Source organism: Hypanus sabinus, chromosome 10 (genome assembly GCF_030144855.1).
Source record: "Hypanus sabinus isolate sHypSab1 chromosome 10, sHypSab1.hap1, whole genome shotgun sequence".
Lineage (NCBI taxonomy): Eukaryota > Metazoa > Chordata > Chondrichthyes > Myliobatiformes > Dasyatidae > Hypanus > Hypanus sabinus.
In genome coordinates this window covers 146751881-146775714 of record NC_082715.1, presented here as the reverse complement: position 1 = coordinate 146775714, position 23834 = coordinate 146751881, and the positions used below count along the sequence as shown (strand labels likewise).

Genomic DNA, 23834 nt, shown 5'->3' with positions numbered 1-23834 from the left:
TTCCAGGCTAACAGGATTGTTGGCAATGGAGGGTCGAGATCACTTGAGGGATTATTCAAGTATGAATCTAATCAAACATTTCAAGCAATATAACACAGGGAACAAACACCCGACCTTGTCTTATCCAGACTCATAACTTAATTGCTCTTTCTTCATTTATTTCTTTATGAACAAGTTCAGATTTAATGACTTGACAATAGAATGTAATTAATTGGAGATTTCCATGAATGTAACCATATTATACAATGGCTTTCTTAAAATTCTTTGGTAACCTGGGACGCAGGAACAAAGGAGGACTACTGAAACATGAGACTGCTCTGATTTTCAATGAAATGTCAATTCTCCATAGATCCACAAGTCTTCTGCTTCATTTGTATTAGCAATAGCTCTCAATATGATTCAAAATTAATGTAATAGTTATCATTTGTGGAAGAGTTTTTAATTTCTATTATCTCTGCATATTGCCAACATCCATTCTGTTCTCTTCATCACACTGTCCTGTCACTTCATCAAAACTCATCCATTCATTTGACTAAATGTGATCTATGTTTTACAAATCTATGCTGGCTTTCCTTAACGAAAATCAAACCATTCCAGGTTGCTAATAATCTTTTTATTTATGGTGATTGTTTCCAAGATGCCTACACACAACCATAATACATTGATGTAATGAATTAATCTGTATGCATAAATGATATGCAAGACAGGTTTTTATAGACAAGGGCCAATATGTGCAGGAGTAGGCCATTCGGCCCTTTGAGCTGGTACTGCCATTCACTATGATCATTGCTGATCATCCACAATCAGTACCCCGTTCCTGCCTTCTCCCCATATCCCTTATCTCTGAATTTTTCACTGTACCTTGGTACATGTAATAATAATAACCTGATTTACCAATTTATTAACATGCTGGTAAAAGATTTTTGATTTCCCTGTTATGATGACTGTCTTAATGCACATAAAGTACAAGAGTTCCTGCCTTAGTTCCTGTGTTACCTGTGGGACTGGACTCAGTATGTCCTGCATATCTTTTTCATTAAATTCACATATTGTTCCTTGGCAAATATCCCTGTCAACCCTTGACTACAGGGTCTCCACTGAAAATGCCTTTTGCATCCTGAGTTAACCTAATGGTATTTTGTTTTGTTCTAGATTTCAGCATTTTTTATCTCTTGTGTCACCTTCGGTTCATTTACCTGAGTAGAATCTGGCATCACATTGAAGTTGGCCTTATTTTAAATGAGAAATTTCACTACGGGTACAATTTTTTCCATAACCTGCTCCGTTCCAATGTAAACTATATGATGTGGTTATGGTGTTTAAATATGTTATAACATTTGAACATACAACACATAAAGATAGATCTGTGTATATGATTGTTTATTCAGAAATAACATCGTTAAAATAAAATCGATCATTTAAACAAGTAATTCAATTTTGACATTCAAAGGCTTATTTACAAACAACTCTGAATATGAGAATATATTTAAATCAGCATTGTTACAATGCAATATCCATTGAGTATAAGGACTGCGTCATATTTCACATTGCTACAATGCAGACATTTATACATGAGCTAAGTAATTTGCATGGTTATCCAGGAGATATTGGAAATGTAGAACTCATGACGAATGCAACATATGGGAAACTTAAAATCCAGCAGAATAGACTTCCTATTGTTTCAGGAATGGTTTACAAGAAAAATCCAATTGGTTTATCTCTGAATTTTGAAAAGCTCACTATAATGCAACTCATTGATACACTGGTGTACATAATATGTAAACATACAAAAACATTCCTTAAAATGATGCAAAATTCCTCAACAAGAAGACTACCAATAACACACCACTGACATTCCTTTATAAAAGAATAACTCAAGTATTTCTGCATATAACAATAGGCAGTACAACTACCGAGTCAGCTGTCAGCTTAGGTATGATTTTCGTCATCTACAAATAGAGCAGAATATTTACATAACTTAAAATTAAATATCTCATATATTAAAAGTGTGTCCATCTCCTTCAACGAAGAGTGGTTGATGTTAGTTCTTCCATAGTAGAATACTGCTTATCCCAGAGTACATCCCTGGCGCCTGGTACAATATGGCCTTCTCTTCAGTCTGACTAAGTTGGAGAATTACCAGGGTCTCCAGAGTGCCGTAATGTTGGGTTTACCTTCCTTTTTCGTGCCTACTTGATACGTCGGGGGTTGCATAAGTGAAGCAGAGTAACTCGAGCTCATGGGAAGATGATAAGCTTCGTGTAAATGCTTCACGAGTTTATTCTGAACTTCGGTTTTGCTTTCCGGCACGAACGTAAAACGCTGTATCTCTTGCAGACAGCGTGAGTATCCTTCCTTGAAATTCTGAGCTAGACTCTTGTTGTAGGTCACTGTGGATGAGGAGAAATGAAACGGTTTAGAGGGACGTTTGCAAAAAAGAATTAACAATGGAGAGCTGTTTATGTAACTTAAAAATGAATAATATGTATTATAAGGGAGATTTCATTTGTATATTTTGTTCAACAAATAAAAATGTGTCATTTGTTCAACGTATAATAAAAAACAAATACCTGTGAATATCTGTTGACTGTGAAGTTTCAGGTAATTCACGGTCATCTCGAGGATGTCAGCTTTCTCCATTTTGATATTGGGCTCTCCATTCTGAAACTCTTCGCCCAGTAAAGCCTTGAGTTGACCGATGCTGCTGTTTATACGATCGCGGCGTTTCTTCTCGATAATCGGTTTCATTAACTGAAAAAGCACAGAGAGGGAGAGAGAGAAAAATGAGTGACAATTTGAATACATGGAACTTGGAAATTCGCTGAGAAATCCGGGACCACTCTTTTACTTAAAGGCAAATTGACTTACTTTGTATTTTTCCTTCCGTGTAGCTTTTTCCTCCGAGTATTCTTTAGGAATAACTCCAGGTATTTTAGGAGCCATGCTTTTGGAGCTTGCTGCCGGGAACACCGCGGATGGCCTCGTGACTCGCTTTCAGCTGGAGCGATTCTGCCGGGATAAGCGGGATCTGCTCCTGTATTTATACCGCCTTCTGCCCAGAAGACAGCGTGTGCCTGCTTTTCGTGGTTTTTCCCACACTCGGCAGCCAATCATTACTGTCAGAATGACAACAGCAGAAGCTTTTCTTTCTAAATGCTGAATTAAGAGCCGTTTTAAGCTTTTGTTTGTGATCGTCTCTGAGGACCATCTGGACGGCACGCATGACACAGTAAGTCAGAGGAAATTACTCTCATCTGAGGTTACAGGACCATGGGAAAGACCCTCCCGTCATTGTTGGACAGGGAATTCTATGATAGAAAGTATGTCTGTCCCTACACCGCTGGTTCATTCTAAAATAATCTCCCCATTTTTTGCTTTGAAGAATATGACCTATGTAATCACAGATGTTCCTGTGTGCATGGGAGTCTACTTTGGACATACGGACTCAGAATGTGAAACGCTCCTTTTCGAATGATCGATCTGTGTAAGATTATATTCCTTCTCAAGAAGAGGTATTTCAAATAAAGGTGATTTCAAACAAGCCCGTTTCCGGTTCAGATAAAGGTTGATTTCCATCATTCACATTCCCCTTCCCCAGCCGTTTTATTAATACTGGAATTAAATTTAATTATTAACTAGGTTTGTCCCGCTTTATTTAATGCAATTATTAATCCTTGATTATTAATACATCAGAACATATTTAAGCGTTCGTTATTGAAACATGTTCAAATGAGTAACTTTCAACAGTCTAAGCAGCAAGAAGTAGTTAAATTACAGTGCTTTAGCTAGATCACTCGTCTATCGATGCAGCTCTGCAGCTAGATTATTGATCAAACGATGTGAGTTCGAATCCCAACACAGCAGTTGATGAATTTAAATTCAATTAATTAAATAAATATGAAGCCTAAAGGGAAGGCTCGTGTTACTAACAGTAGCATAACTGGATTGCCAAAGACAACCCATCGGATTCAAGCCCTCTTACCCCGCCTGCATTAGACGTGACTCCAGACCCACCAAACTCATTCACTCTCAACTGCCTCTACCACACACGGGCAAATTGGGGAGGGGCAGCAAATGGAGGCTTTGCCTGCGAAAGCCACGTCAGGCCGCCCGTAAATTAAAATTTCTGAAGGATATTTGTTTTACCGATATAGCTTGAACGCGCAGGCAAGACATCACATTTTAAACGGAATACTTCTGAAACAGATCAACAGAGATGAATTCCACTGGACAATGCAAACTCCGGGAAGCTTCTGTTCTTCTGTTTATTATTTAGGTGGAAATAAATTACTTTTTGTTGTATTTTTGTATTATTTGAAGGAGGATCGCCCATTTGTTTCTGATACTCAGTGTCAGTAGTAGACACTCATGAGGTGTGCTTTTGCTTACTGTTTAATACTCGGTTACTGTGATGCAAAGTAAAGCGCAAAATCATGCCGTACTGCACTAGTAAGACAACTTTCTTATCCCATTAACTCCACCCGCCCTCTGGAACACACCGCTGCAAATTGGCGGCGACTCGACAGATTCGTAACAAAATAACAAGGCGTAGGAGTTGTTCGTGCTGACATTTAGGAAATAGACTGCATCCAACTTCCAAAAAGATGATGATTTCCACATCAGCTATATGTCAGATACAGTTTGCAATAACAAATTTAAACTTTGATATAAAATAGTAAAATATGCATATACCTATTATTAACGTGAGAGAGCGTTCGAGTAATTATTTGCTCAATCACTCAGATACATATAAAATGAATCTCCTCATATTTTTATATAAATGTATGTGTTCCTGTGTATCTGCATATACTGTTCATGAGGGAGCGAGAGACCGCGAGGTTCTGTGCAAACGTGGGAAAGTTTGTTGCTCTGCGGTATAGCATTTTGTCAATGTTCCGGATCTATTTCACCAAATGCTCTGTATCTAGTGTCCGAATAAATGACGTGAGCCAAGTCTCCGCTGAAAAACACCAGCTGCATGCGTTCTCTTTGTTTCTTAACACGTGGGAAAGAGGCAAATCCAGCTATCTCAGTGCCGCCCATAATATCAGGGATCAGATCAATGAACTGAGCTCCTAGCCTGTTCTTTCAGCTGCGCGGGTTTTTGTGTTTGTGTGTGTGTGGGGGGGGGGGAAGGGGGGGGGGAGTTAATAGCTGTAGTACTTATTCACCTGAAGTAAAGTTAGCATTAATTTTAATGTATCCTTGCATCGAGAAATCACATTCTCAGTGTTATAGTTTACATTTTCTCAGGGAGGAACGCACATTTGATCTATCAGTATCACGTTTCTTCTCTACGTTTTTGAGTTAAACAAATAAATGAGAGTGTTGTGATAATCCGACACTTTTTGGAACTGTAAGGAAATCGATACTCGGAGAGACAGCTGTTGAATACAGCAGGCGAAATGCCCAAAGCATCTTAAAAGGAGACTAAACAAAGATTTTAGGGCAGAGAAGGAGTAACCAATTTTTTTTTTGCCAGACCAGTTTATTCTTTCGCTGGCTCTTAATCTTTCCAGATTAAAAAAAAACTACATAATAGCTGGGAAACAATCCCTGATTTCCAGTCTTGGACCTTGACAGAGTCAGGTATCTGGAACCCGCGTGAACCGAGGTGTGGGGCTCCAAACCACTGCCAGCATTATCAGAGCTTACACACTCGTAATTGACTTGGCAGCAAATAAATGGATTGAAAACAAGACAGCCACATTACTTCGCCTAATAAAGCAATACTTGTAAAAGTGGCAAGGTGATAGATATATGACGACAAATTCGATGGTCACTATTAAAGCACCGGCATCTTAACACGAACTGGCGTGAATAACACGTTGGTGCATGTTTTCTGGAACAAAATAAAGGAATCAAAAACGCATGCGCCGGGTTTCCAGCCAATTGATGTATTTGGTTCATGTCGCGGATCAGGCTGGTGACCGTGACTAAACTTTCCTTTCTTCTAGACACGTGGGAAACTTTCCACCACGTTTACATGTTTTCTGAAGGTTAGGAGTGCTTCTCAAAACACAACGAATAATAACACGCACCCGCTCATTTTTACTGGCACCTCACGGTGTAATTATCCTTTAGTCGCACTTTCTAATTCAGGTTATAAAGCCTTATGCTCAGTAATACCCACGAAGGCGGTATGTGGACTTCGAACAGGCAAGAGTTTAATGTATATTAATACATTAACCACAAATTTCTAAAATAATATGCGAAAAATATCAGTAGCCTATTTACTTGCAACCTCGGTAAAGTATTTTTCACAGTAAATTCTGAATTTTTATATAGATTAGTCACGTAGTATACGCGGGTGTGGTTTTGAGGATGCATTGATCATAATTTATAATGTTTAAAATTTCATACATTTACGTATGATTATGTTATGTATATAACGAAAGGTTTACACGGTGTTCAGTCATTGAGAGGTTTGTTAACTATACACCATATACAAACGCGGAGGTCTTCTTAGCATTTCTGAAATAGTTATTTTATTTATTGGTATTGCGTTGTAGAATGCAAAACTGTACACCGCCTATAAAAAGTATTCTGCCACTCCCTTGGAAGTTCTCATATTTTATTGTTTTTCAACATTGAATCACAGTGGATTTAATTTGGCTTTTTTTTAACACTTATCAACAGAAAAAGGCTCTTTCGCGTGAAATTGAAAACAGATCTCTACGAAGTGATCTAAATTATAAATTTAAAACACAAAATAGTCGATTGCATAAGTATTCAGCCCCTTTAATATGACACACCAAATCACCACTGGCTCAGCCAATTGGTTTTAGAAGTCACACAATTAGTTGACTGGAGACCTGATTTGGGAGACCTGCGTGCAGACAAGGCGTTTCAATTGATTGCAGTAACAATACACCGGTATCTGGAAGGTCCAACTGTTGGTGCAAAAACTACACAATGAAGACAAAAGAACTCTCCAAACAACTCTACAAAAAAGATTATTGAAAAGCACAAGTCAGGAGATGGATACAAGAAAACTTCCTTGAATATTGAATATAAACACTGAATATTCCTTGGAGTACAGTTAACTGAATCATCAGGAAATGGAAATAATATGGTACAGCTGTAAATCTGCCTCAAAATCTGAGTGACTGTGCAAGAAGGGGAATAGTGAGGGAGGCCACCAAGAGATATATGAGAACTCTGGATGAACTACAAGCTTCAGCGGCTGAGATGGGAGAGATTGCACATGCAACAAGAGTCAGCAGTTTCTGAGAAACTCAAACCGACCTATCCGGCACCAACAATCATCCCCTGGTCAAAGTCACTTAAATCACAATTCTTCCCCATTCCGATGTTTGGTCTGAACAACTGAACCTTTTGAAGGGTCTCGGCCCGAAACGTCGACTGTACTCTTTTCCGTAGATGCTGACTGTCCTGCTAAATTCCTCCAACATTTTGTGTGTGGTGGTCTTGACCATATCTGCGTGCCTTTATTCAGTGATTTGTTGTCACATGATTGGCTGATTAAATATTTGCATTAACGAGCAGGTGTACAGCTATACCCACTAAAATGGCCACTGAGTGCACTTTTAAGGCGATTGGAGGAAATTATACTCGGTTGTCAGAGATGGGTTTTATTACAGGGAGAATGTCGGAAAGTCGGGGGGGGGGGGTCGCTGGTAGAGAGGGTTTAGATTCATATTAGAGTAGGTTTAAAGGTCGGCGCAACTTCGTGGGCCGAAGGGCTTTACTGTGCTATAGCGTTCTATGTTCTATATTTTCGTGGTAAAGGATTGGCACTTCAATGCAGATCTCAGGAGTAGTTTCATCTTCTAGAGAGCTGTAGATCTTTGAAATTCCCCAAATTGCTTTCAAGTATTTACATACAACCCCTATATTTTATGATTATATTGTACTTAACTTTCAGGTACAGGTATGTACATCACACTGCCGACTCGTTTGCATTTCTGACAAGAATCTTAAAAAAGGCACGGCACTGGTTGAGGGTACAATTTACTCTCTGTCCCCGATTATCTTTGAGAAGCTGGCGTTGAGCCGCCCCTCCAGACTACTGTGTCTGACTGTTGAAATATGAGGCGGAGTCACCCTTTGATTTTATCTCTGCGATTCTCAGAGCCACGAACAGCAGAACCACACGCTGTGCACCGTGTAACTCCGTTCTCTGTAGATGTCCCTCCCGCTTGCCGTCAATGTTGCAAGCAAGGCTGGGCGACAGGGCACGGTAAGCGAATCTGCAACTTTCTGTTGATACCCTCTTCGTCTCCGGCAAACGTTCAGACACCGTCCCCCTCCACCAAAAGATGATTCCCGCTTCGTCAAAGGGAGCAGGGGTGCCACAAGTTGGACGACACAGGACCACTAACAATCATTCCTGGGCAGATTAACCCGTCCTCTCACACCGCACACAGCTGACGCCTCTTGACGAATTTCCCGGTATGTTTTGATGTCTATGTGATAAATACATTAATCTGGATCTGTGACTTTAATATACAGCCATCCTTGTGCCCTGCGCTGTCCACGGTCTTAGTGCCATTCCCCTCCAGCTGTCAGTCAGGATCCTGGAGACATCTCTCAGATTCTGGACTGCAACAGCCCAAAGAAAACATCTATGGCCAGAACCAAAATGGGCCGACTAAACATTGGAGGCCGCACACAGAGTCTGCCAAAATCCTTCTGTAACAAACCACCTACCTGCTATCGCTCTTTCCTCCTCAACTGTCTGCGGGACCCGTTACCCTTTCTCCGGAATTGCTGTCACTTCAAGATGCAGTGCCTCAATTTTCTTCTGCACTGGATTTTAAATTCCGCTTTATTGACTGCCCATTGATGCATTCCTGTAGCCTTAAACTCCCGTCCTCTCTATTTCACACTACAAGTTTTGGTATCACCTGCGAACATTTTGAATCATGGTTCCTCTATTTAAGTCTAAGTTAATTGTGTGTGCCATGGCGGAAGCACTGAATTCCACTGGAACCTAGTGCATAATTCTTCCTGTCAATTGAGCTAATTGATTTTCACTCTTTTCCACTGCCCGATTTGATTCAATATGCCATTTTTACCTTGCATCACATGGGCTTTAAATTTTTAGACCAGTGGGATTTTGTCAAATGCTTTAATAGAGCCGAAATAAACATAAACTTTTAAAAACAATTTTAACATTAAACACAAAGTCTCAGATGTGTGTATTGAATCTCACAAACTTATTCCTCATTCAGGAAACAGGATTTTCCATGATTTGAAGGGAACAGATCAACATTGAGCTTTCATGGCCATTCCAAGGCAAGATACATCCTTATGGAATTGGAATTATAGTGAGAAGAGGAGACAATAACTGCAATGGGATTTATGCACTTTCCCCTATATTCTGGATATCATGTCTCATATTTTTTTCTGTGACTAAAGTAACATTTTGCATGGATTTATTAAGTCCACTCACTACCTTTGACAAATTATCCCTCCAGTCTTTTTGGATTGGGAACTCCTGACTTGCTCAGCAGCAAAACACAATGATCATCTAAGTGGGTGACATCAGCAACATACTTTCATGGAAACAGGTATTTTTAAACTGATTAATAGACTGAGAAATAACTTAAAAAACACTACAATAAATAATTTGGATGCTTGATATATTTATTCACTTACCCTTTACTTTGATCAGAGGAAGAGACTAAACTAACCAATCATTTAATAAGAAGTTATAAGGCGCTCAAGTATTTCTTTAAACAGTTCGAACAATTTGGCACAGTAGTTTTCAAACAAAAGGGCTGGTGAAATAACATGAACATTTATGTAGATTTATTATTACATTTGTTGACAAAAGAGTATAAAGTAATGTATATTTCACATGCATTCTGTTTTATTGTAAACCACCGCAAGATATGATGGTTTTAAATGGCATTGTCTCTGCATTTTTAAAGATGTCCTTAGTCAATGAAAATTGATACCACTTGAAGGGTATATCATCCAATATTCTGAGCAGTGATTCTTGACTATACAAGGGGTGATTGATAAGTTCATGGCCTAAGGTAGGAGGAGTCAATTTTAGAAAACCTAGCACATTTATTTTTCAACATAGTCTCCTCCTACATTTACACACTTAGTCATGCGGTCATGGAGCATATGGATCTTGGATCTCCAGAAAGTGTCCACAGCAGGGGTGATTGATAAATTCGTGTCCTATGGTAGAAGGAGATGAATTGTATAACTCTCATCACATGCACATGCAGTTCAACTCTTTGAGTGATTATACAGAAAGTTTGAAGTTAATAACTCATCCGTTAATAACACATTGGGGTGATTGATAAGTTAGTGGCTTAATGTAGAAGGAGATGAGTTATTAACTTCCAACTTTCTGCATAACACAAAGAGTTGCCCTGCATGTGCATGCAATGAGAGCTCTATAACTCATCCCTTCTACCTCAGGCCACGAACTTATCAATCGCCCCTCGTAAAACTTTGTTAATATTACTAGTCAGTGTGTTTTCCACATACCTTCTTAATTTACTTAAAGGTATGTTTTCTTACTCTGATCATATTCAATTGCAATGCACATTTCAACTTAAATAGAAGTTCTTCCCTATTTACTGAGTAACCTTCACTGATGTGGTTTTCTTTGATACTATGCTATCTAAATGGCCAACCTTCTAACTACAATGGGACCTGTACTGTAATCTTCTATCATTCCAAACATAACCTCATTTTCATTCTGACTCCAGGTACAGAGAGGAATGAGCTGCTTTCTAAGTGCAAGCATTGGGAAGCTGTACCTCAGAATCTCCCTGTCTTGAGCGCCTTATTATCATTGTCTTTTATGATGTGAAATTTTTAATTTTGTGATGGCAGTACAATGGAAAGATTATTATAAATTACAAAATAAATAAATGGTAATTGAATAGGAACTAGGCTTAGTTTTTAATGATTTATCGCTTGTGTTGGGTGGAAAAGTTTTGCAGATTGGAATGCATTATGCTTCAGTTTTCCTCTCAAAAGAGAACATTATACAAAATTCCAACATCTCCCCCCCCTCCAAAGAGGGCATTATTCATGGTTGTCCGGATGTCAGCTTCATTCAGAATGTGATATTAAGAATAATGCATGAGGTGGGTTCAATGGAAATACAGTATTTCAGTGCAAACTTAGTTGTTGGCAATGATGGATCAGCTGTTGAGCAGATGGGACTCCCTCCTCAGATTCCCACCTGGGAAACAATGAGGGGAGGGGCATACCCAAACTGACACTGCAAGGGAGACAAAACCTAGAAGAACAGTGAGAGTGTTATGAACAAACTTTGCCCAGAGCAGGTGATTGCTCAGGTGGTGGGCTTGCTTGGCGCAAGGTATCTCAGGACCTTCTTCAGGTCCTGGTTGGTCCTCTCCATTAGCCCATTGGACTGGGGGGGGGGTGGCGAAATCCAGATGAGAGACTGACCATAGCTCCATAGCTCCAATGATCCAACAGATCAAACAGAAGAAACAGGAGGTAAACTGAAGCCCTTGGTTAGAAACAACGTCCTGGGGAAAGCCATGTACTACAAGCAAGTGTTGCAGCTCCAGGTTGGCTGTCTCCCAAGCTGAGAGAAACTTGGGTAGGGGCGTAATCTGGCAGGCGTTGGAGAACCAGTCCACCAGCACCATAATCATGGTGTTACCTCACCATGGTGGCAGATCGGTAATGAAGTCCATGGAGACTGGGACCAGGGATGGGAAGGAATTGGAGCACAGTAGTGTAGTGGTTAGAACTATGATTTGAAGGATCAGTGACTGGGTTCAATTCCCGCTGCTGTCTGTAAGGAGTTTGTCTGTTCTCCCTGTGAATGCATTGGTTTTCTCTGGGTGCTCCGCTTTTCTCTGTTAGTCCAAAGACATACTGGTTGGTTGGTTAATTAGTCATTGTGATACGACCCATGATTAGGCCAGGGTTGTATTGAGGATTGCTGGGTGGTTCCGCTCAAAGGATTGGAAGGGCTGTATCTCAAAAAATCAGTAAAAATTGGCAGTGGGTTTTGCAGCTGCTGTGGGTGTGAGCTGGGTCCCTTTTTCTGGATGCAGACGTGACAAGCTGCTTCATTTCATTTGATAGCCCCATCCATCCCGGTTCCCAGAACCACCTATTAGAAGCATAGAAAACCTACAGCAAAATACAGGCCCTTCAGCCCACATAGCTGTGCCGAACATGTCCCTACCTTAGAACTGCCTAGAATTTACCCATAGCCCTCTATTTTTCGAAGCTCCATGTAGCCATCCAGGAGTCGCTTCATTTCAGCCTCCACCACTGCCACCGGCAGTCCATTCCACACACTCACCACTCTCCACATAAAAAAACTTACCCTTGTCATCTCCTCTGTACCTACTTCCAAGCACCTTAAAACTATGCCCTCTTGTGCTAGTCATTTCAGCTCTGGGAAAAAGCCTCTGACTATCCACACAAACATTGTCTCTCATTATCTTGAACACCTCCATCAGGTCATCTCTAATCCTCCGTCACTCCAAGGAGAAAAGGCCGAGTTCACTTATAATGTATGCTCCCCAACCCAGGTAACATCCTTGTAAATCTCCTCTGCACTCTTTCTATGGTTTCCACGTCCTTCTGTAGTGAGGGAACCAGAATTGAGCGCAGTACTCCAAGTGGGGTCTGACCAGGGTCCTATATTGCTGCAACATTACCTCTCAGTTCCTAAACTTAATCCCATGATTGATGAAGGCCAATGCACTTCCTAACCACAGAGTCAACCTGCGCAGCTGCTTTAAGTGTCCTACGGACTTGGACCCCAAGAACCCTCTGATTCTCCACACTGCCAAGAGTCTTACCATTAATACTATATTCTGCCATCATATTTGACCTACCAAAAAACCTCACACTTATCTGAGTTAAACTTCATCTGCCATTTCTCAGCCCAGTTTTGCATCCTATCAATGTCCTATGTCCAGTACATTCCATCCGGGTAGCTCCATGATGGCATGAACATCAATTTCTTGAACTTCCGGTAATGCCCCCACCCTTCCACATCCTTCCTGTAGTGAGGTGACCAGAACTGAGCACAGTATTCCAAGTGGGGTCTGACCAGGGTCCTATATATCTGCAACATTGCCTGTTGGCTCCTAAACGCAATCCCATAATTAACATCAATTCTATATTCCGTCATCATATTTGACCTACCAAAATGAACCACCTCACTCCATCTGCCACTTCTCAGCCCAGTTTTACATCCTATCAACGTCCTGCTGTAACCTCTGACAGCCCTCCACACTATCCAGAACACCCCTAACCTTTGTGCCAACAGCAAATTTACTAACCCATCTCTCCACTTCCTCATCCAGGTCATTTATAAAACGGACAAAGAGTAGGGGTCCCAGAAAAAGATCCCTGAGGCACACCATTGGTTACTGACCTCCACTAATGATCTCTGCCATTTGACTAGACTCTGGATGTCCTGTGATAAGTGATGCATGTCCCCACTGTAACACATCTGAACAAACAGAATGAGGGTTGAAAAGGGAACCTGGTGGGCCATTGCCTGGGTCTACCTCCTGCTGTTGTGCTCTGCTGACAATGGTCTCAACCTCCCAATGGACTATTGCCACCTGTCTGGACTTGGGAAGAGGGCTCTGTGAATGCAACCTGGTTGGTGGCACAAATTGTCTGGCGAAGGCATCTGGCTTCTGATACAAATGGATGTTTAGCCCCTTCCACCCAATGTCTCCAATCCTTCACAGCTAATTTGAATGACGACAGTTTTCCATCTCCTACCTCACAATTCCCCTCAGCAGAAAAGAGCCACTGGGAGAAGAAAGCACAGGGATAGAGTTTCTTGTCAGACAGAGAGGGAATTTCAAATGAATAGCCTCAACCCCAACATCCAAGGCATTTAATTCACTCATCCCAGCTGCTGACCCCATGTTATCCCTGTACCAAAGAACTATACATCTTCAGAACTAAATGCCTACCACCCTGTGGCACTGACACCAATCATCATGAAGAGCTTTGAATGGCTGATAATGGCACACATCAAAACTCCATTCCTTCCTGCCACAATGGACCCTCACCAATATGCTTAACATCAGATCCAGTCCATGACAGATGCCATGTCATTTCTCATTCTTTTGGCCTGACACACCCAGAAAACAAGGACACTTGGATTTCAGTTCGGCATTCAAGACTATTGTTCCACAGACCCTGTGAACAGATTCCTACTCCTCGGCCTAAATACACAACTGTGCAACTGGGTGTTGGACTTCCTAACCAACAGATCTCAGATAGTCAGGATGCACAACTGCTCCTCCCTTCCCATCAGCCTCGCAGGGCTGTGTGCTGAGCCCAATGCTGTACTCACACATGACAAACACCCGAGCAATCACATCGTCAAGTTCACCGATGATACAACAGTGGTGGGGCTCATCACCAACAACGATGAGTCTTCTTCCTTGCTTGTGTAGGATGTTCTGGGACCATGAGAGGTTGTGTGTGATGTGCATTCCCAAGAGTTTGAGCCTGCTTGCATTTTCCACTGCTGTGCTGCCAGTGTAAAGGGGGTATGAATAGTGTGAGTTCTCCTGAAATCTCACCACGTCTCATGGTCCCAGAACACACCCTACACAGTCAAGAAAGCTCGGCAATGCCTCTGCTTTCTGAGGAAGTTGAAAAGAGCTGGACTCTGCACATCTATACTCACATAATTCTACAGGTGCACATTAAAGAGCTTCCTGACATGCTGCATCACTGCTTGGTATGGAAAATACACTGTGGCAGACCAAAAGGCTCTACAACGGCTAGTCAAAACTGCTCAATGCATCACTGGCCCCAGCCTACCCACTATCGAGGACATATATACTGTATACAGAAAGGTGCCAGATAAGGGCCAGTAACATCATGAAAGACCCTACATACCCTGCTCATGGACTATTTATCCTACTCCCATCAGGGAAGAGGCTATGTAGCATCCACACCAGGATCACCAAACACAAAAACAGTTACTTTCCCCAAACAGTAAGACTGATCAACACCTCCACCCACTAACTCCACCACTGCTTTCTTAGTTCCTGTCAGTCACCTTATGTACAGCCTAGAGATAGTTTATAGGCATACAATCTGTGCATATAAGCGATCTTATGTATTTATACTTGTTATGTTTTTTAGTATTATTATTGTGTCTTTGCCTTTTGTACTGCATTGGATCTGGAGTAACAATTATTTCATTCTTCTTACACTTGTGTAAAGGTAACAGGGCAGCACAATAGCATAGTGGTCAAGCACAATGCTTTACAGTATCAGCAACCTGGGTTCAATTTATGTCGCTGTGTGAAAGGAGTTTCTACATTCTCCCTGTGACTGCAAGCGTTTCCTCTGTGTGGTCCCGATTCCCCCCACAGTCCAAAGACATATTGGTTAGCAGGTCACACACACGAAGTGCTGGAGGAACTCAGCAGACCAGACAGCTTCTATGGAAGAGAGTACAGTCGACATTTTGGGCCAAAACCCTTCAGCAGGTCTGGAGGAAAGAAGATGAGGAGTAGATTAAAGCGTTGGGGGGAGGGACAGAAGAAACACAAGGTGATAGGTGATACTGGGGTGGGGGGGTGGGGGAGGAGGGGTGAAGGAAAGAGCTGGGAAATTGATTGGTGAAAGAGATATAGGGCTGGAGAAGAGGAATATAAGAGGAGGGGACAGATGGCCTGGAAGAAAGAAAAGGCAGGGGGGAGGAGCACCAGAGGGAAGCAAAGGGCAGGTGGAAAAAGGGGATGGGGAATGGTGAAGGGTGGGGGCATTACCGGAAGTTCGAGAAATCGATGTTCATGCCATCACTGAGCTAACTGGATGGAATGTACTGTGTTACTCCTCCAAGTTGAGTATACCCTCATCACAGCAGTAGAGGGGACCATGGATTGACCTGTCAGAATGTGAATGGGAAGTGGAATTAAAATGAGTACCCACCGGGAGATCCCACTTTTTCCAGCAGATGAAGCGTAGGTGCTCGGTTAAGCAGTCTGCCAACCTGTGTCAGTTCCCACCAGTATACAGGAGGACTCACTGGGAGCACCGGACACAGTACATGACCCCAAAAGATTCACAGGTGAAATGTCACCTCACCTGGAGGGACTGTTTGGGTCCCTGAATGGTAGTGAGAGAGGGGGTGTAAGGGCAGGTGTAGCACTTGATCCACTTGCAAGGATAAGTGCCAGGAGGGAGATCTTAGTGCCAGGAGGGATGAATGGACAAGGGAGTTGCATAGGGAGCAATCCCTATGGAAAGCAGAAAGTGGGGGGGAGTGAAAGATGTGCTTGGTGGTGGAATCCTGTTGGAGATGGCGGAAGTTACAGAGAATTATGTGTTGGATGTGGAGGCTGGTAGGTGAGAACAAGGGGAACCCTATCCCTGGTAGGGTGGCAGGAGGATGGGGTAAGAGCAGACATGTGTGGAATGGATGCCGTTGAGGTCAGCAATGATGGTGGAGCAAGGGAAGCCCCTTTCTTTGAAGGAGGAGGATATCTCCTTCATCCTAGAATGAAAAGCCTCAGTGAGAGAAGGGGATGGTGTGTTTACAGTAACAGGGTGGGCAGAGGTATAGTCCAGGTAGCTGTGAGAGTCCATGGGTTTATAATAGAGAACAGTAGATAAGCTGTTTCCAGAGATAGAGACAGAGAGATTGAGAAAGGGGAGGGAGGTGTTGGATAAGGACCAGGTAAATTTGAAGGCACGGTAGAAGTTGGACGCAAAGGTGATGAAGTTGACAAGCTCCATGTGGATTGTGGTTTGTAGGCTAATTGGTTATTGTAAATTGTCCTACGATTAGGCTTGGGTTAAATCAGGGATTGCTGAGCAGTGCTGCTGGAAGGGTCAGAAGGGCCTATTCTGTGCTGTACTCCAATAAATAAATAAATAAATAAATAAGAACTGAGATCGAACAATCTTGAATCTTCTGAACAATAAATGGCAGCTCTGGGTCAGGGAGAACAAGGATGGAAGCTGTTGCAAAGTGATGCTTCAATTCCTGAAAAGCCACCTTGGCTTCTATAGTCCAGTAGAATGGGTCAGAGTTGCCTTTAGTTAGCACAGTATGGGATGCTGTGATGGAACTGAAGTTGCAAATGAACCTCTGGTAAAAATTTGCGAAGCCCCAGAAACCACTGGAGCTTCTTGATTGTGGTGGGTTGCAGCCAATCCTTAATGGCTTGGGTCTTGCTGGGGTTCATGGGAAACTTCTGAGTGTTGAAAGGCCGAGACAGGTAGATGTGGAAAGGATGCTTCCCATGGTGGGGGAGACTGGGACAAGAGGGCACAGCCTTAGGATAGAAGGGTGTCTATTTAAAACAGATATGCAGAAAAATTTCTTTAGCCAGAGAGTGGTGAATTTTTGGAATTTATTACCACAGGCAGCTGTAGAGGCCAGGTCATTGGGTGTATTTAAGGCTAGATTGATAGGTTCTTGACTGGACATGGCATCAGAGGTTACAAGGAGAAAGCCGGGGATAATAGGCTGAGGAGGGGCCATCCTAAAAGGATCAGTCATTATTGAATGGCAGAGCAGGCTCGATGGGCCAAATGGCCTAATTCTGCTCCTATGTCTTATGGTTTTACGGACCTGGAGGAAACCCGTGTGGTCACAGGGAGAACGTACAAACTCCTTACAGGCAGTGGCAGGAGTTGAACCTGGGTGGCCTGTACTGTAAAATGTTGTGCTGAACCACTATGCTACCCTGCTGCCCAGTAATAAACTGTGGAAATGTGGAACTCACACTTCTCCTGCTTGAGATGAGTTGGTACTGGAGTATTGAAGGACCCGTCAAACATGTTGAATATGTTCGTGATAGGTCTTGGAGAAGGTGAGTACATCTACATATATGCAGACAAAGTGATGTAGCATCTCCTGGAGAACGACATTGACCAGAGCTTGGAAGGTTGCAGGGGCATTGACTAGATTGAATGACATCACAAGATATTTGTAGTGGCCAGAGTGGGTGTTAAAAGTGTTCTTCCATTTCTCACCGTCCTGAATGTGGACCACATTGTATGCATTTCAGAAGTCCAGTTCAGTAAAGATGGTTGCTGTCTAATACCACTTAGTTTTGCCAACTCGAAAGCCATCAGTGGCTTGGGGTACTGGTTCTTCTCTGTGATCCGATTGAGGCCTCAATAATCTATATGTCGTTGATGGCTGCTATCCTTTCTCGTCACAAAGAGGAAGCACCTGCCAGGAGGGTTGCGGAGGGCAAATGAAACCAGATGCTAGGGCATCGCAGATGGCCTCCCTTTCTGGACCTGACTGGAAGTAAAGTCTTCATCGGGGTGAACATGTTCGAGGCAGCAATTCAATTGCGCAATCATGGGTTTGATGAGGCATGAGTGTTGTTGCCTTTTCTTATGAAAGACCGTTGGGAGATTTATATACTTGGGAAAGACAGAAGGCAGCCTGGGAGAGGTGGTAGACAGAGGAGAAGACCATTCATGGACTGCACCAGTCAATTAGTTGATTGTGGAGGTCTAACCGGGGTGTCCTATGATCAATGGGAACTCAGGAGAATGAATAACATTAAGCCAGATACTGTTGCTATGTTTTTCTATATGTAGACAGATGGGAGCAGAGAGGAGGCAGATCCCAGGGCCCAGAGGTCTTCCATCCAGAGCCATGGCCATGACCATTTGGAAATTGGAGATGTCTTGCTAACTGAGGTTCATGAAATTGCCAGGGGCTGTGCGTGAATCCACGAAGGCTCTAAGGGCATGTTTTTGTTCATTCCAGGAGATGAAAGTAGACAGCACAACCCAGAAGTAGCAGACCTGGGAGGAATGATGGAACCCGTCACAGATGTCTCTTCCCTGGACAGATCTGGATGTTTCCTGATGACAGGACAGGCAGAATGGCTCACTGCAGTAGAAGCAGCACTTTCCCTTCATTTCCCAGTCCTGATCAGCTGAGAAAGTCAGGTCTACCCAGGTGTATCTGCTCCTCTCCAAGAATTTGAGGGGAGGGGGGAGGTGAGCATGGCCACAGGGAGGGTAATGAGGCTGGAGGGGCTCAGAGACTGCAACTGTAGAGGACTCACTGCGGCACCCTCTTCTTCTTTCCTGAAGAAAACTATCAACCCAGATGGTGGATTCAGATCCTCAATGGTTCTCTGGCTGCAAATTCTTAGAAACATAGTAAACCTGCAGCAATATGCACACCCTTCAGCCCACAAAGCTGTGCCTTAGAAATTACCTAGGGTTACCCTATTTTTCTGAGCTCCATGTACCTGTCCAGAAGTGTCTTAAAAGACCCTATCATATCATCTTTAATTTCACTTGATAACCATGGCTCTAGGGAGTTCAGGGTTCTAATCATTTTCTACCGCTCAGGAGTGCCGATCTCAATAACTTAGTCAGCCATGCTATGGGTACCCAGATAAAGCAGGCCACCTCTCATCCACTCACTGGGTGTTCAAACGTCTCGCTGGTGAAGAGCGATACATCTATATAATTGGAGAGGCCTTCTCCCAGAGCACCATAGCCCAGGTGAGAGCTTTGCCAGTATAGGCAACTTTGCAGCGGTCAGAAGGAAGCTTGGTGGGTTGCAGCTTGAAGGCCAGAGAACATTGGGTAAGAAACCCTCCACATACCCTTGGGTGACCATCAAATTGCTGGGGTGCCAGTAGGTTCAGATTCCCATCATGGGAAGTCTGGGGACCAGAACAGGATAAGCAGGATGCTTCAATGTTCGCAGGAGACTCACGAATTGGGGGTTGCAGCATGGGCTTGCTGGCCCAGCCAGATGGTCTCACTGAGCATCTGCTGGGGGGCCAAGATCTGCTGGAGCACACGCTCATGTCTACTCAGCATGACTACCTGGCCAGTGCTGACTAGAGATGCTCATGCTCTTCTGAGTCCATGAATTGCTCAGTCTTGTGATAAAGGGGTGGTTGCCAGTCTGAGTTTGAACCGGTGTTGTTATGGTGAAATTCCGTATCTTTAACCAGTGGACTACCAGGAGAGGCTTAGACTTGCACCAAAGTGTAGAGGAGACCAGCGACAAGGATTGAATTGAACAAAGAGTCTTCACTCATGGATTGGTTAGAAGAGAACACAGGCTAGGATTTGAGAATCACTACTCACAGGGCAGGTAGGTTCAAGGTTGAGCAAAGGCAAACAATACAGAGGGAACATAAATAGAGAAATAAAACAAGGCACATGCACTGATAAACAAGACACAGATGAATATGCTTGTCTGGAAAAGTATTGTGGTAAATAATTGATTTTTGATGGGATCTTGAAGAGTATAAAAAGGGACAATTTCTTTGTGTGAGTGGGCTCTAAGAGTGAGGAACAAGCCAATGTTTGACTGATTTAAGCACTGGGCCAGATTGGAAAGGGCAGGTATGGGCTGAATTGAGTGGACATGGCCTGGGCTTGAGAGCTTATGGATGCGACAGGGCCTGGGTCCAAGAATGAGAAATGACCCGCTGTTTGGCCCATTTAAATGCTGGGCCAGATTGCAAGGGTCAGGGTGTTGGGGCTGGTTGGGATGGGATGGTTCAGCTCACTGATCCCTGACGTTTACTTGACTCTGCGCTGTACTGAGGCTGTGGCCTGTAATTAACGGGACTGCAGTGATGATCGGCTTCATGCATGTGAACTCACTTTTGTTATTTGATTACTTTTATTGTTTGCACAATTAGTTTTTCTGCACATCGGGTGTTTGACGGTCGTCTTTTTTAATGGGTTCTATTGGGTTTCTTTGTTCTGTGTCTGCCTGTAAGGAGATGAACCTGTAGGTTGTATAAAGCCACATACTTTGATAATAAATGTACTTTGAACTTATAACTTCTCTTAGGCTGTGTTGCAACTATTGCCAAGAGCTGGAGATAGAGATAATGACATTGGGAGATAGCGAGTGAGAGAGAGAGAGAGGAGACAGAGAGGAGAGAGAGGGAGGAGAGAGAGAGAAGAGAGAGAGAGGAGAGAGAGAGAGACTGTGCGAGAGACTGTGTGCGAGAGAGAGAGAGAGAGAGAGAGAGAGAGAGAGATTCTAATACTTTCACCTGCCCCATGACAGTTACTAGATAGAGCAGTAATGGTCAAACTTTTGCTTACGAAAGGAGATACTAAAATCAAAAAGCTTACACAAGTGCTACTAAAGCGTTATTCAATACTGGATAAGAATCATATTAGAGCTTTGCAGGATTCTGAGAAAAGTTGACAATATATAGTTTCTCTTGCTAAAGAAATAGGAACTAAACAAGAGCTATTAGGAGAACATTCTTTAAACAGAGTGAATTTTGGGATTTTCTATTTCTGAGTGAGTCCCTGAGTATTTTCAAGCCTGTGATAGACATCCTCTGAAAGCAAAAGATCAGATAATTTGGTTCTCTGTTGTCAAAGAGGGTTACTGGGCTCTTAGTGATTGATGAGTAGAATCAATAGGCAGTTACATGCCACATTTAGAGAATTAGCATAGAATATTAAAAAAGAAAATACTCATGAAATATTAATGTAACATTTATGGTGTGACTAGGCATCAAGTGTTCCTTTGAGAACAACAGATTGAATGGAATCAAACTAAGCTATTTGAAGCACTGATGTGCTAGTTATGACAAATGATTCAATATTTTGTGTAACCTAGAAGAAAGAGTCATTAACTTTCAATAGGAATCAAAATTGAGAGGTGCTTTTTAAATATAGTAAATGCTAGGAATGTAGAACTTTATTTAAAAAATATTTCCAATAGTGAGATTATTTTTGTAAATTGAGTATATTAAGTGATACAGAACTTAAAAGTTATCAAGATGGAATCAAGAGACAGAAAGACCATAAGTTATTGAATGGAGGAGCTCGGGATCTCTGAACCAGAGTCACTCAGTTAACTGCCCAATCCTATTTTACGATTCAGTGAGATCATATTTGAGAACTCCACTGAAAGAGAAATTAGGTTTATTGTCACATCTACAGTGAAATAAATGTCAAATCAAATCAAATGAGGGAGGCTGGCGCTGAGCAGCCTGCAAGTGTTGCAACATTTCCAGTGCCATCATAGCATGCCCATGACTTACTAACCCTAACCATAACCATACACCTTTGAAATGTAGGAGGAAACAAGAGCACGTGGAAGAAACCCACACAGTCACTGGGATGATGTACAAACTGCTTACAGACAGCGACAGGAATCGAACCCTTACAGCTAGCGCTGTTAAATCTTGCACTAACTACCACACTATTCATCTCTGCCTTGATTTCTAATAATACGTATTAATAAAAATTGATCAACTTTGAAATAAATCACCTAATTTAAAACCTTGCAAGATCGCTTAAAATGCATTAAAGCTAAGCCCTTTAGTAGATGACATTTCCATCCTGTGAAAAAGATTCCACCTACACTCCCTAGGGCTCTCAAAATTTTACATATGTCTATCAGATTTTCTCTCAGCCCCTGATGCTCCAGCAAGAACAGTCCAAATTTGCCCAACTTGCCCTGGTGGTAAACACACTCCAATCAGAGTGACTTTTTAGCAAACTGCTCCTCTACTTTCTCCACAGCCTCCACTCCTTCTCATAGACTGGTGACCAGAACTGCACATGAAACTCCAAAGGTCACCTCACTAACTTATCTGGTCTTTCCTGCTGTACAGTGTTGATGCTAACAACTGGAATACAGAGGTGGAGGGAGTGTTGTAACTTGGTGATACTGAGAATTTTAATTTTTCAAACAAAATGAAAAAGTCTCTCTTAGGGAGTCTTCTATAGCCTTTGCAGCTGCTGCCTGTCCTATACAGGGACAAACAGGAGAGGACAATGAACCAAACCACACCTCTTCCTTCCTTCTGTAGCTCTTTTCCCTGCTGGTGCCCAGGTTCTGCCTCTTGGAGATTGGTGGTCTCTAGCAATCATACCACATGGTTACTGGATGGATGAGGTCTGAGTTAATCCTCATGTCACCTCCTTGCCTGAGTTCTTTCTCCTCTGACATCTGAAAATGGCCGTGGGATATTAAATATAAAGCCCAAAAAGTGAAAGATGTATGAAGCCCAAAAAGTGACATGGACACAAATTAACTTCAAACCATGAGTTTAAAGTCAGCAGTGCTTATTACCAGTTCCAAACTATCAGAACATAGGTCATGCAGTCAACAAAGGGAAAAACTACAGAAATAAATAGTGTGACATGTAACAGTGATGAGATAATTCACTGCAGAGTTAACATTCACAATCACGGCCTATTTAGTGCCGGGTCAATTTCCACTCACTATTTCTCCTAAACTTTACCTTTCAGTTGCTTCAGTTCAGATCTCATTGGTTTGCCTGACTCCTGAAACTCATTCGTTTCTTCTGAGAGCAGTAGGTCCTAAAAATATCAACATCATTAATTCCAAAAATGATATTAAACGTTACATGTTAATGCATAAATGGTGAAATCACCAAACTGATTTGTTGATGGTCTGCAAAGTTGTTCTCTTCCTCCTCGTGTTCTCTGCTTCTCCAACCTACTCCTGCAGAAGATGCTGCTTAAAAGTCTTCCCCTTACTTACCATCATCTGAATGTTTTTTGATCATGTTCCTGTGAAATAACTGGAAATTCCACTACATTGTAAACCCTACATAGTTCCTGGTGTTAATCTCATTCAGTTAGATGTCTAGCACCATCTTGCTAAAAAAATTTAACTTTTAAGTTTGGAATTGTAATCAAATTTCAGTGGTGGAGATTATCTTCTGATAGTATGAGAAATACAATAAATGTTCGACTTAGATTAATACAATATAATTTTTTTACATCAATTATATATAACACCACAGAAAATGAATAGATTAAATTCAAATATGTCTGACCAATGTTTTCGATGTAATCAAGAAATTGGTACTTTTTTACATTCTACTTGGTCTTGTTTTAAAATT

The 23834-nt window shown here is 42.2% G+C and overlaps 1 protein-coding gene across 1 annotated transcript; it reads right to left on the bottom strand.

Annotated features, from left to right (window-relative positions):
- Nucleotides 1–2136: 2136 nt before the first annotated feature.
- Nucleotides 2137–2943, bottom strand: LOC132400389 (transcription factor HES-5-like). The gene is made up of 3 exons (XM_059981333.1): nucleotides 2869–2943; nucleotides 2571–2751; nucleotides 2137–2390 (listed from the first exon to the last, which is right to left on the bottom strand). Exons 1-3 carry the CDS (start codon nucleotides 2941–2943, stop codon nucleotides 2137–2139), a joined length of 510 nt encoding a protein of 169 aa, XP_059837316.1.
- Nucleotides 2944–23834: the final 20891 nt, after the last annotated feature.

What these genes read in the sequence shown, in the direction of transcription:
- LOC132400389 (XM_059981333.1), bottom strand. Translation starts at nt 2,943, where the DNA reads ATGGCTCCTAAAATACCTGGAGTTATTCCTAAAGAATACTCGGAGGAA. An exon ending in CACGGAAGGAAAAATACAAA is followed by an intron (nt 2,752 to 2,868) that starts GTAAGTCAATTT and finishes GTGCTTTTTCAG; the next exon opens with TTAATGAAACCGATTATCGA. An exon ending in CAGTCAACAGATATTCACAG is followed by an intron (nt 2,391 to 2,570) that starts GTATTTGTTTTT and finishes CCTCATCCACAG; the next exon opens with TGACCTACAACAAGAGTCTA.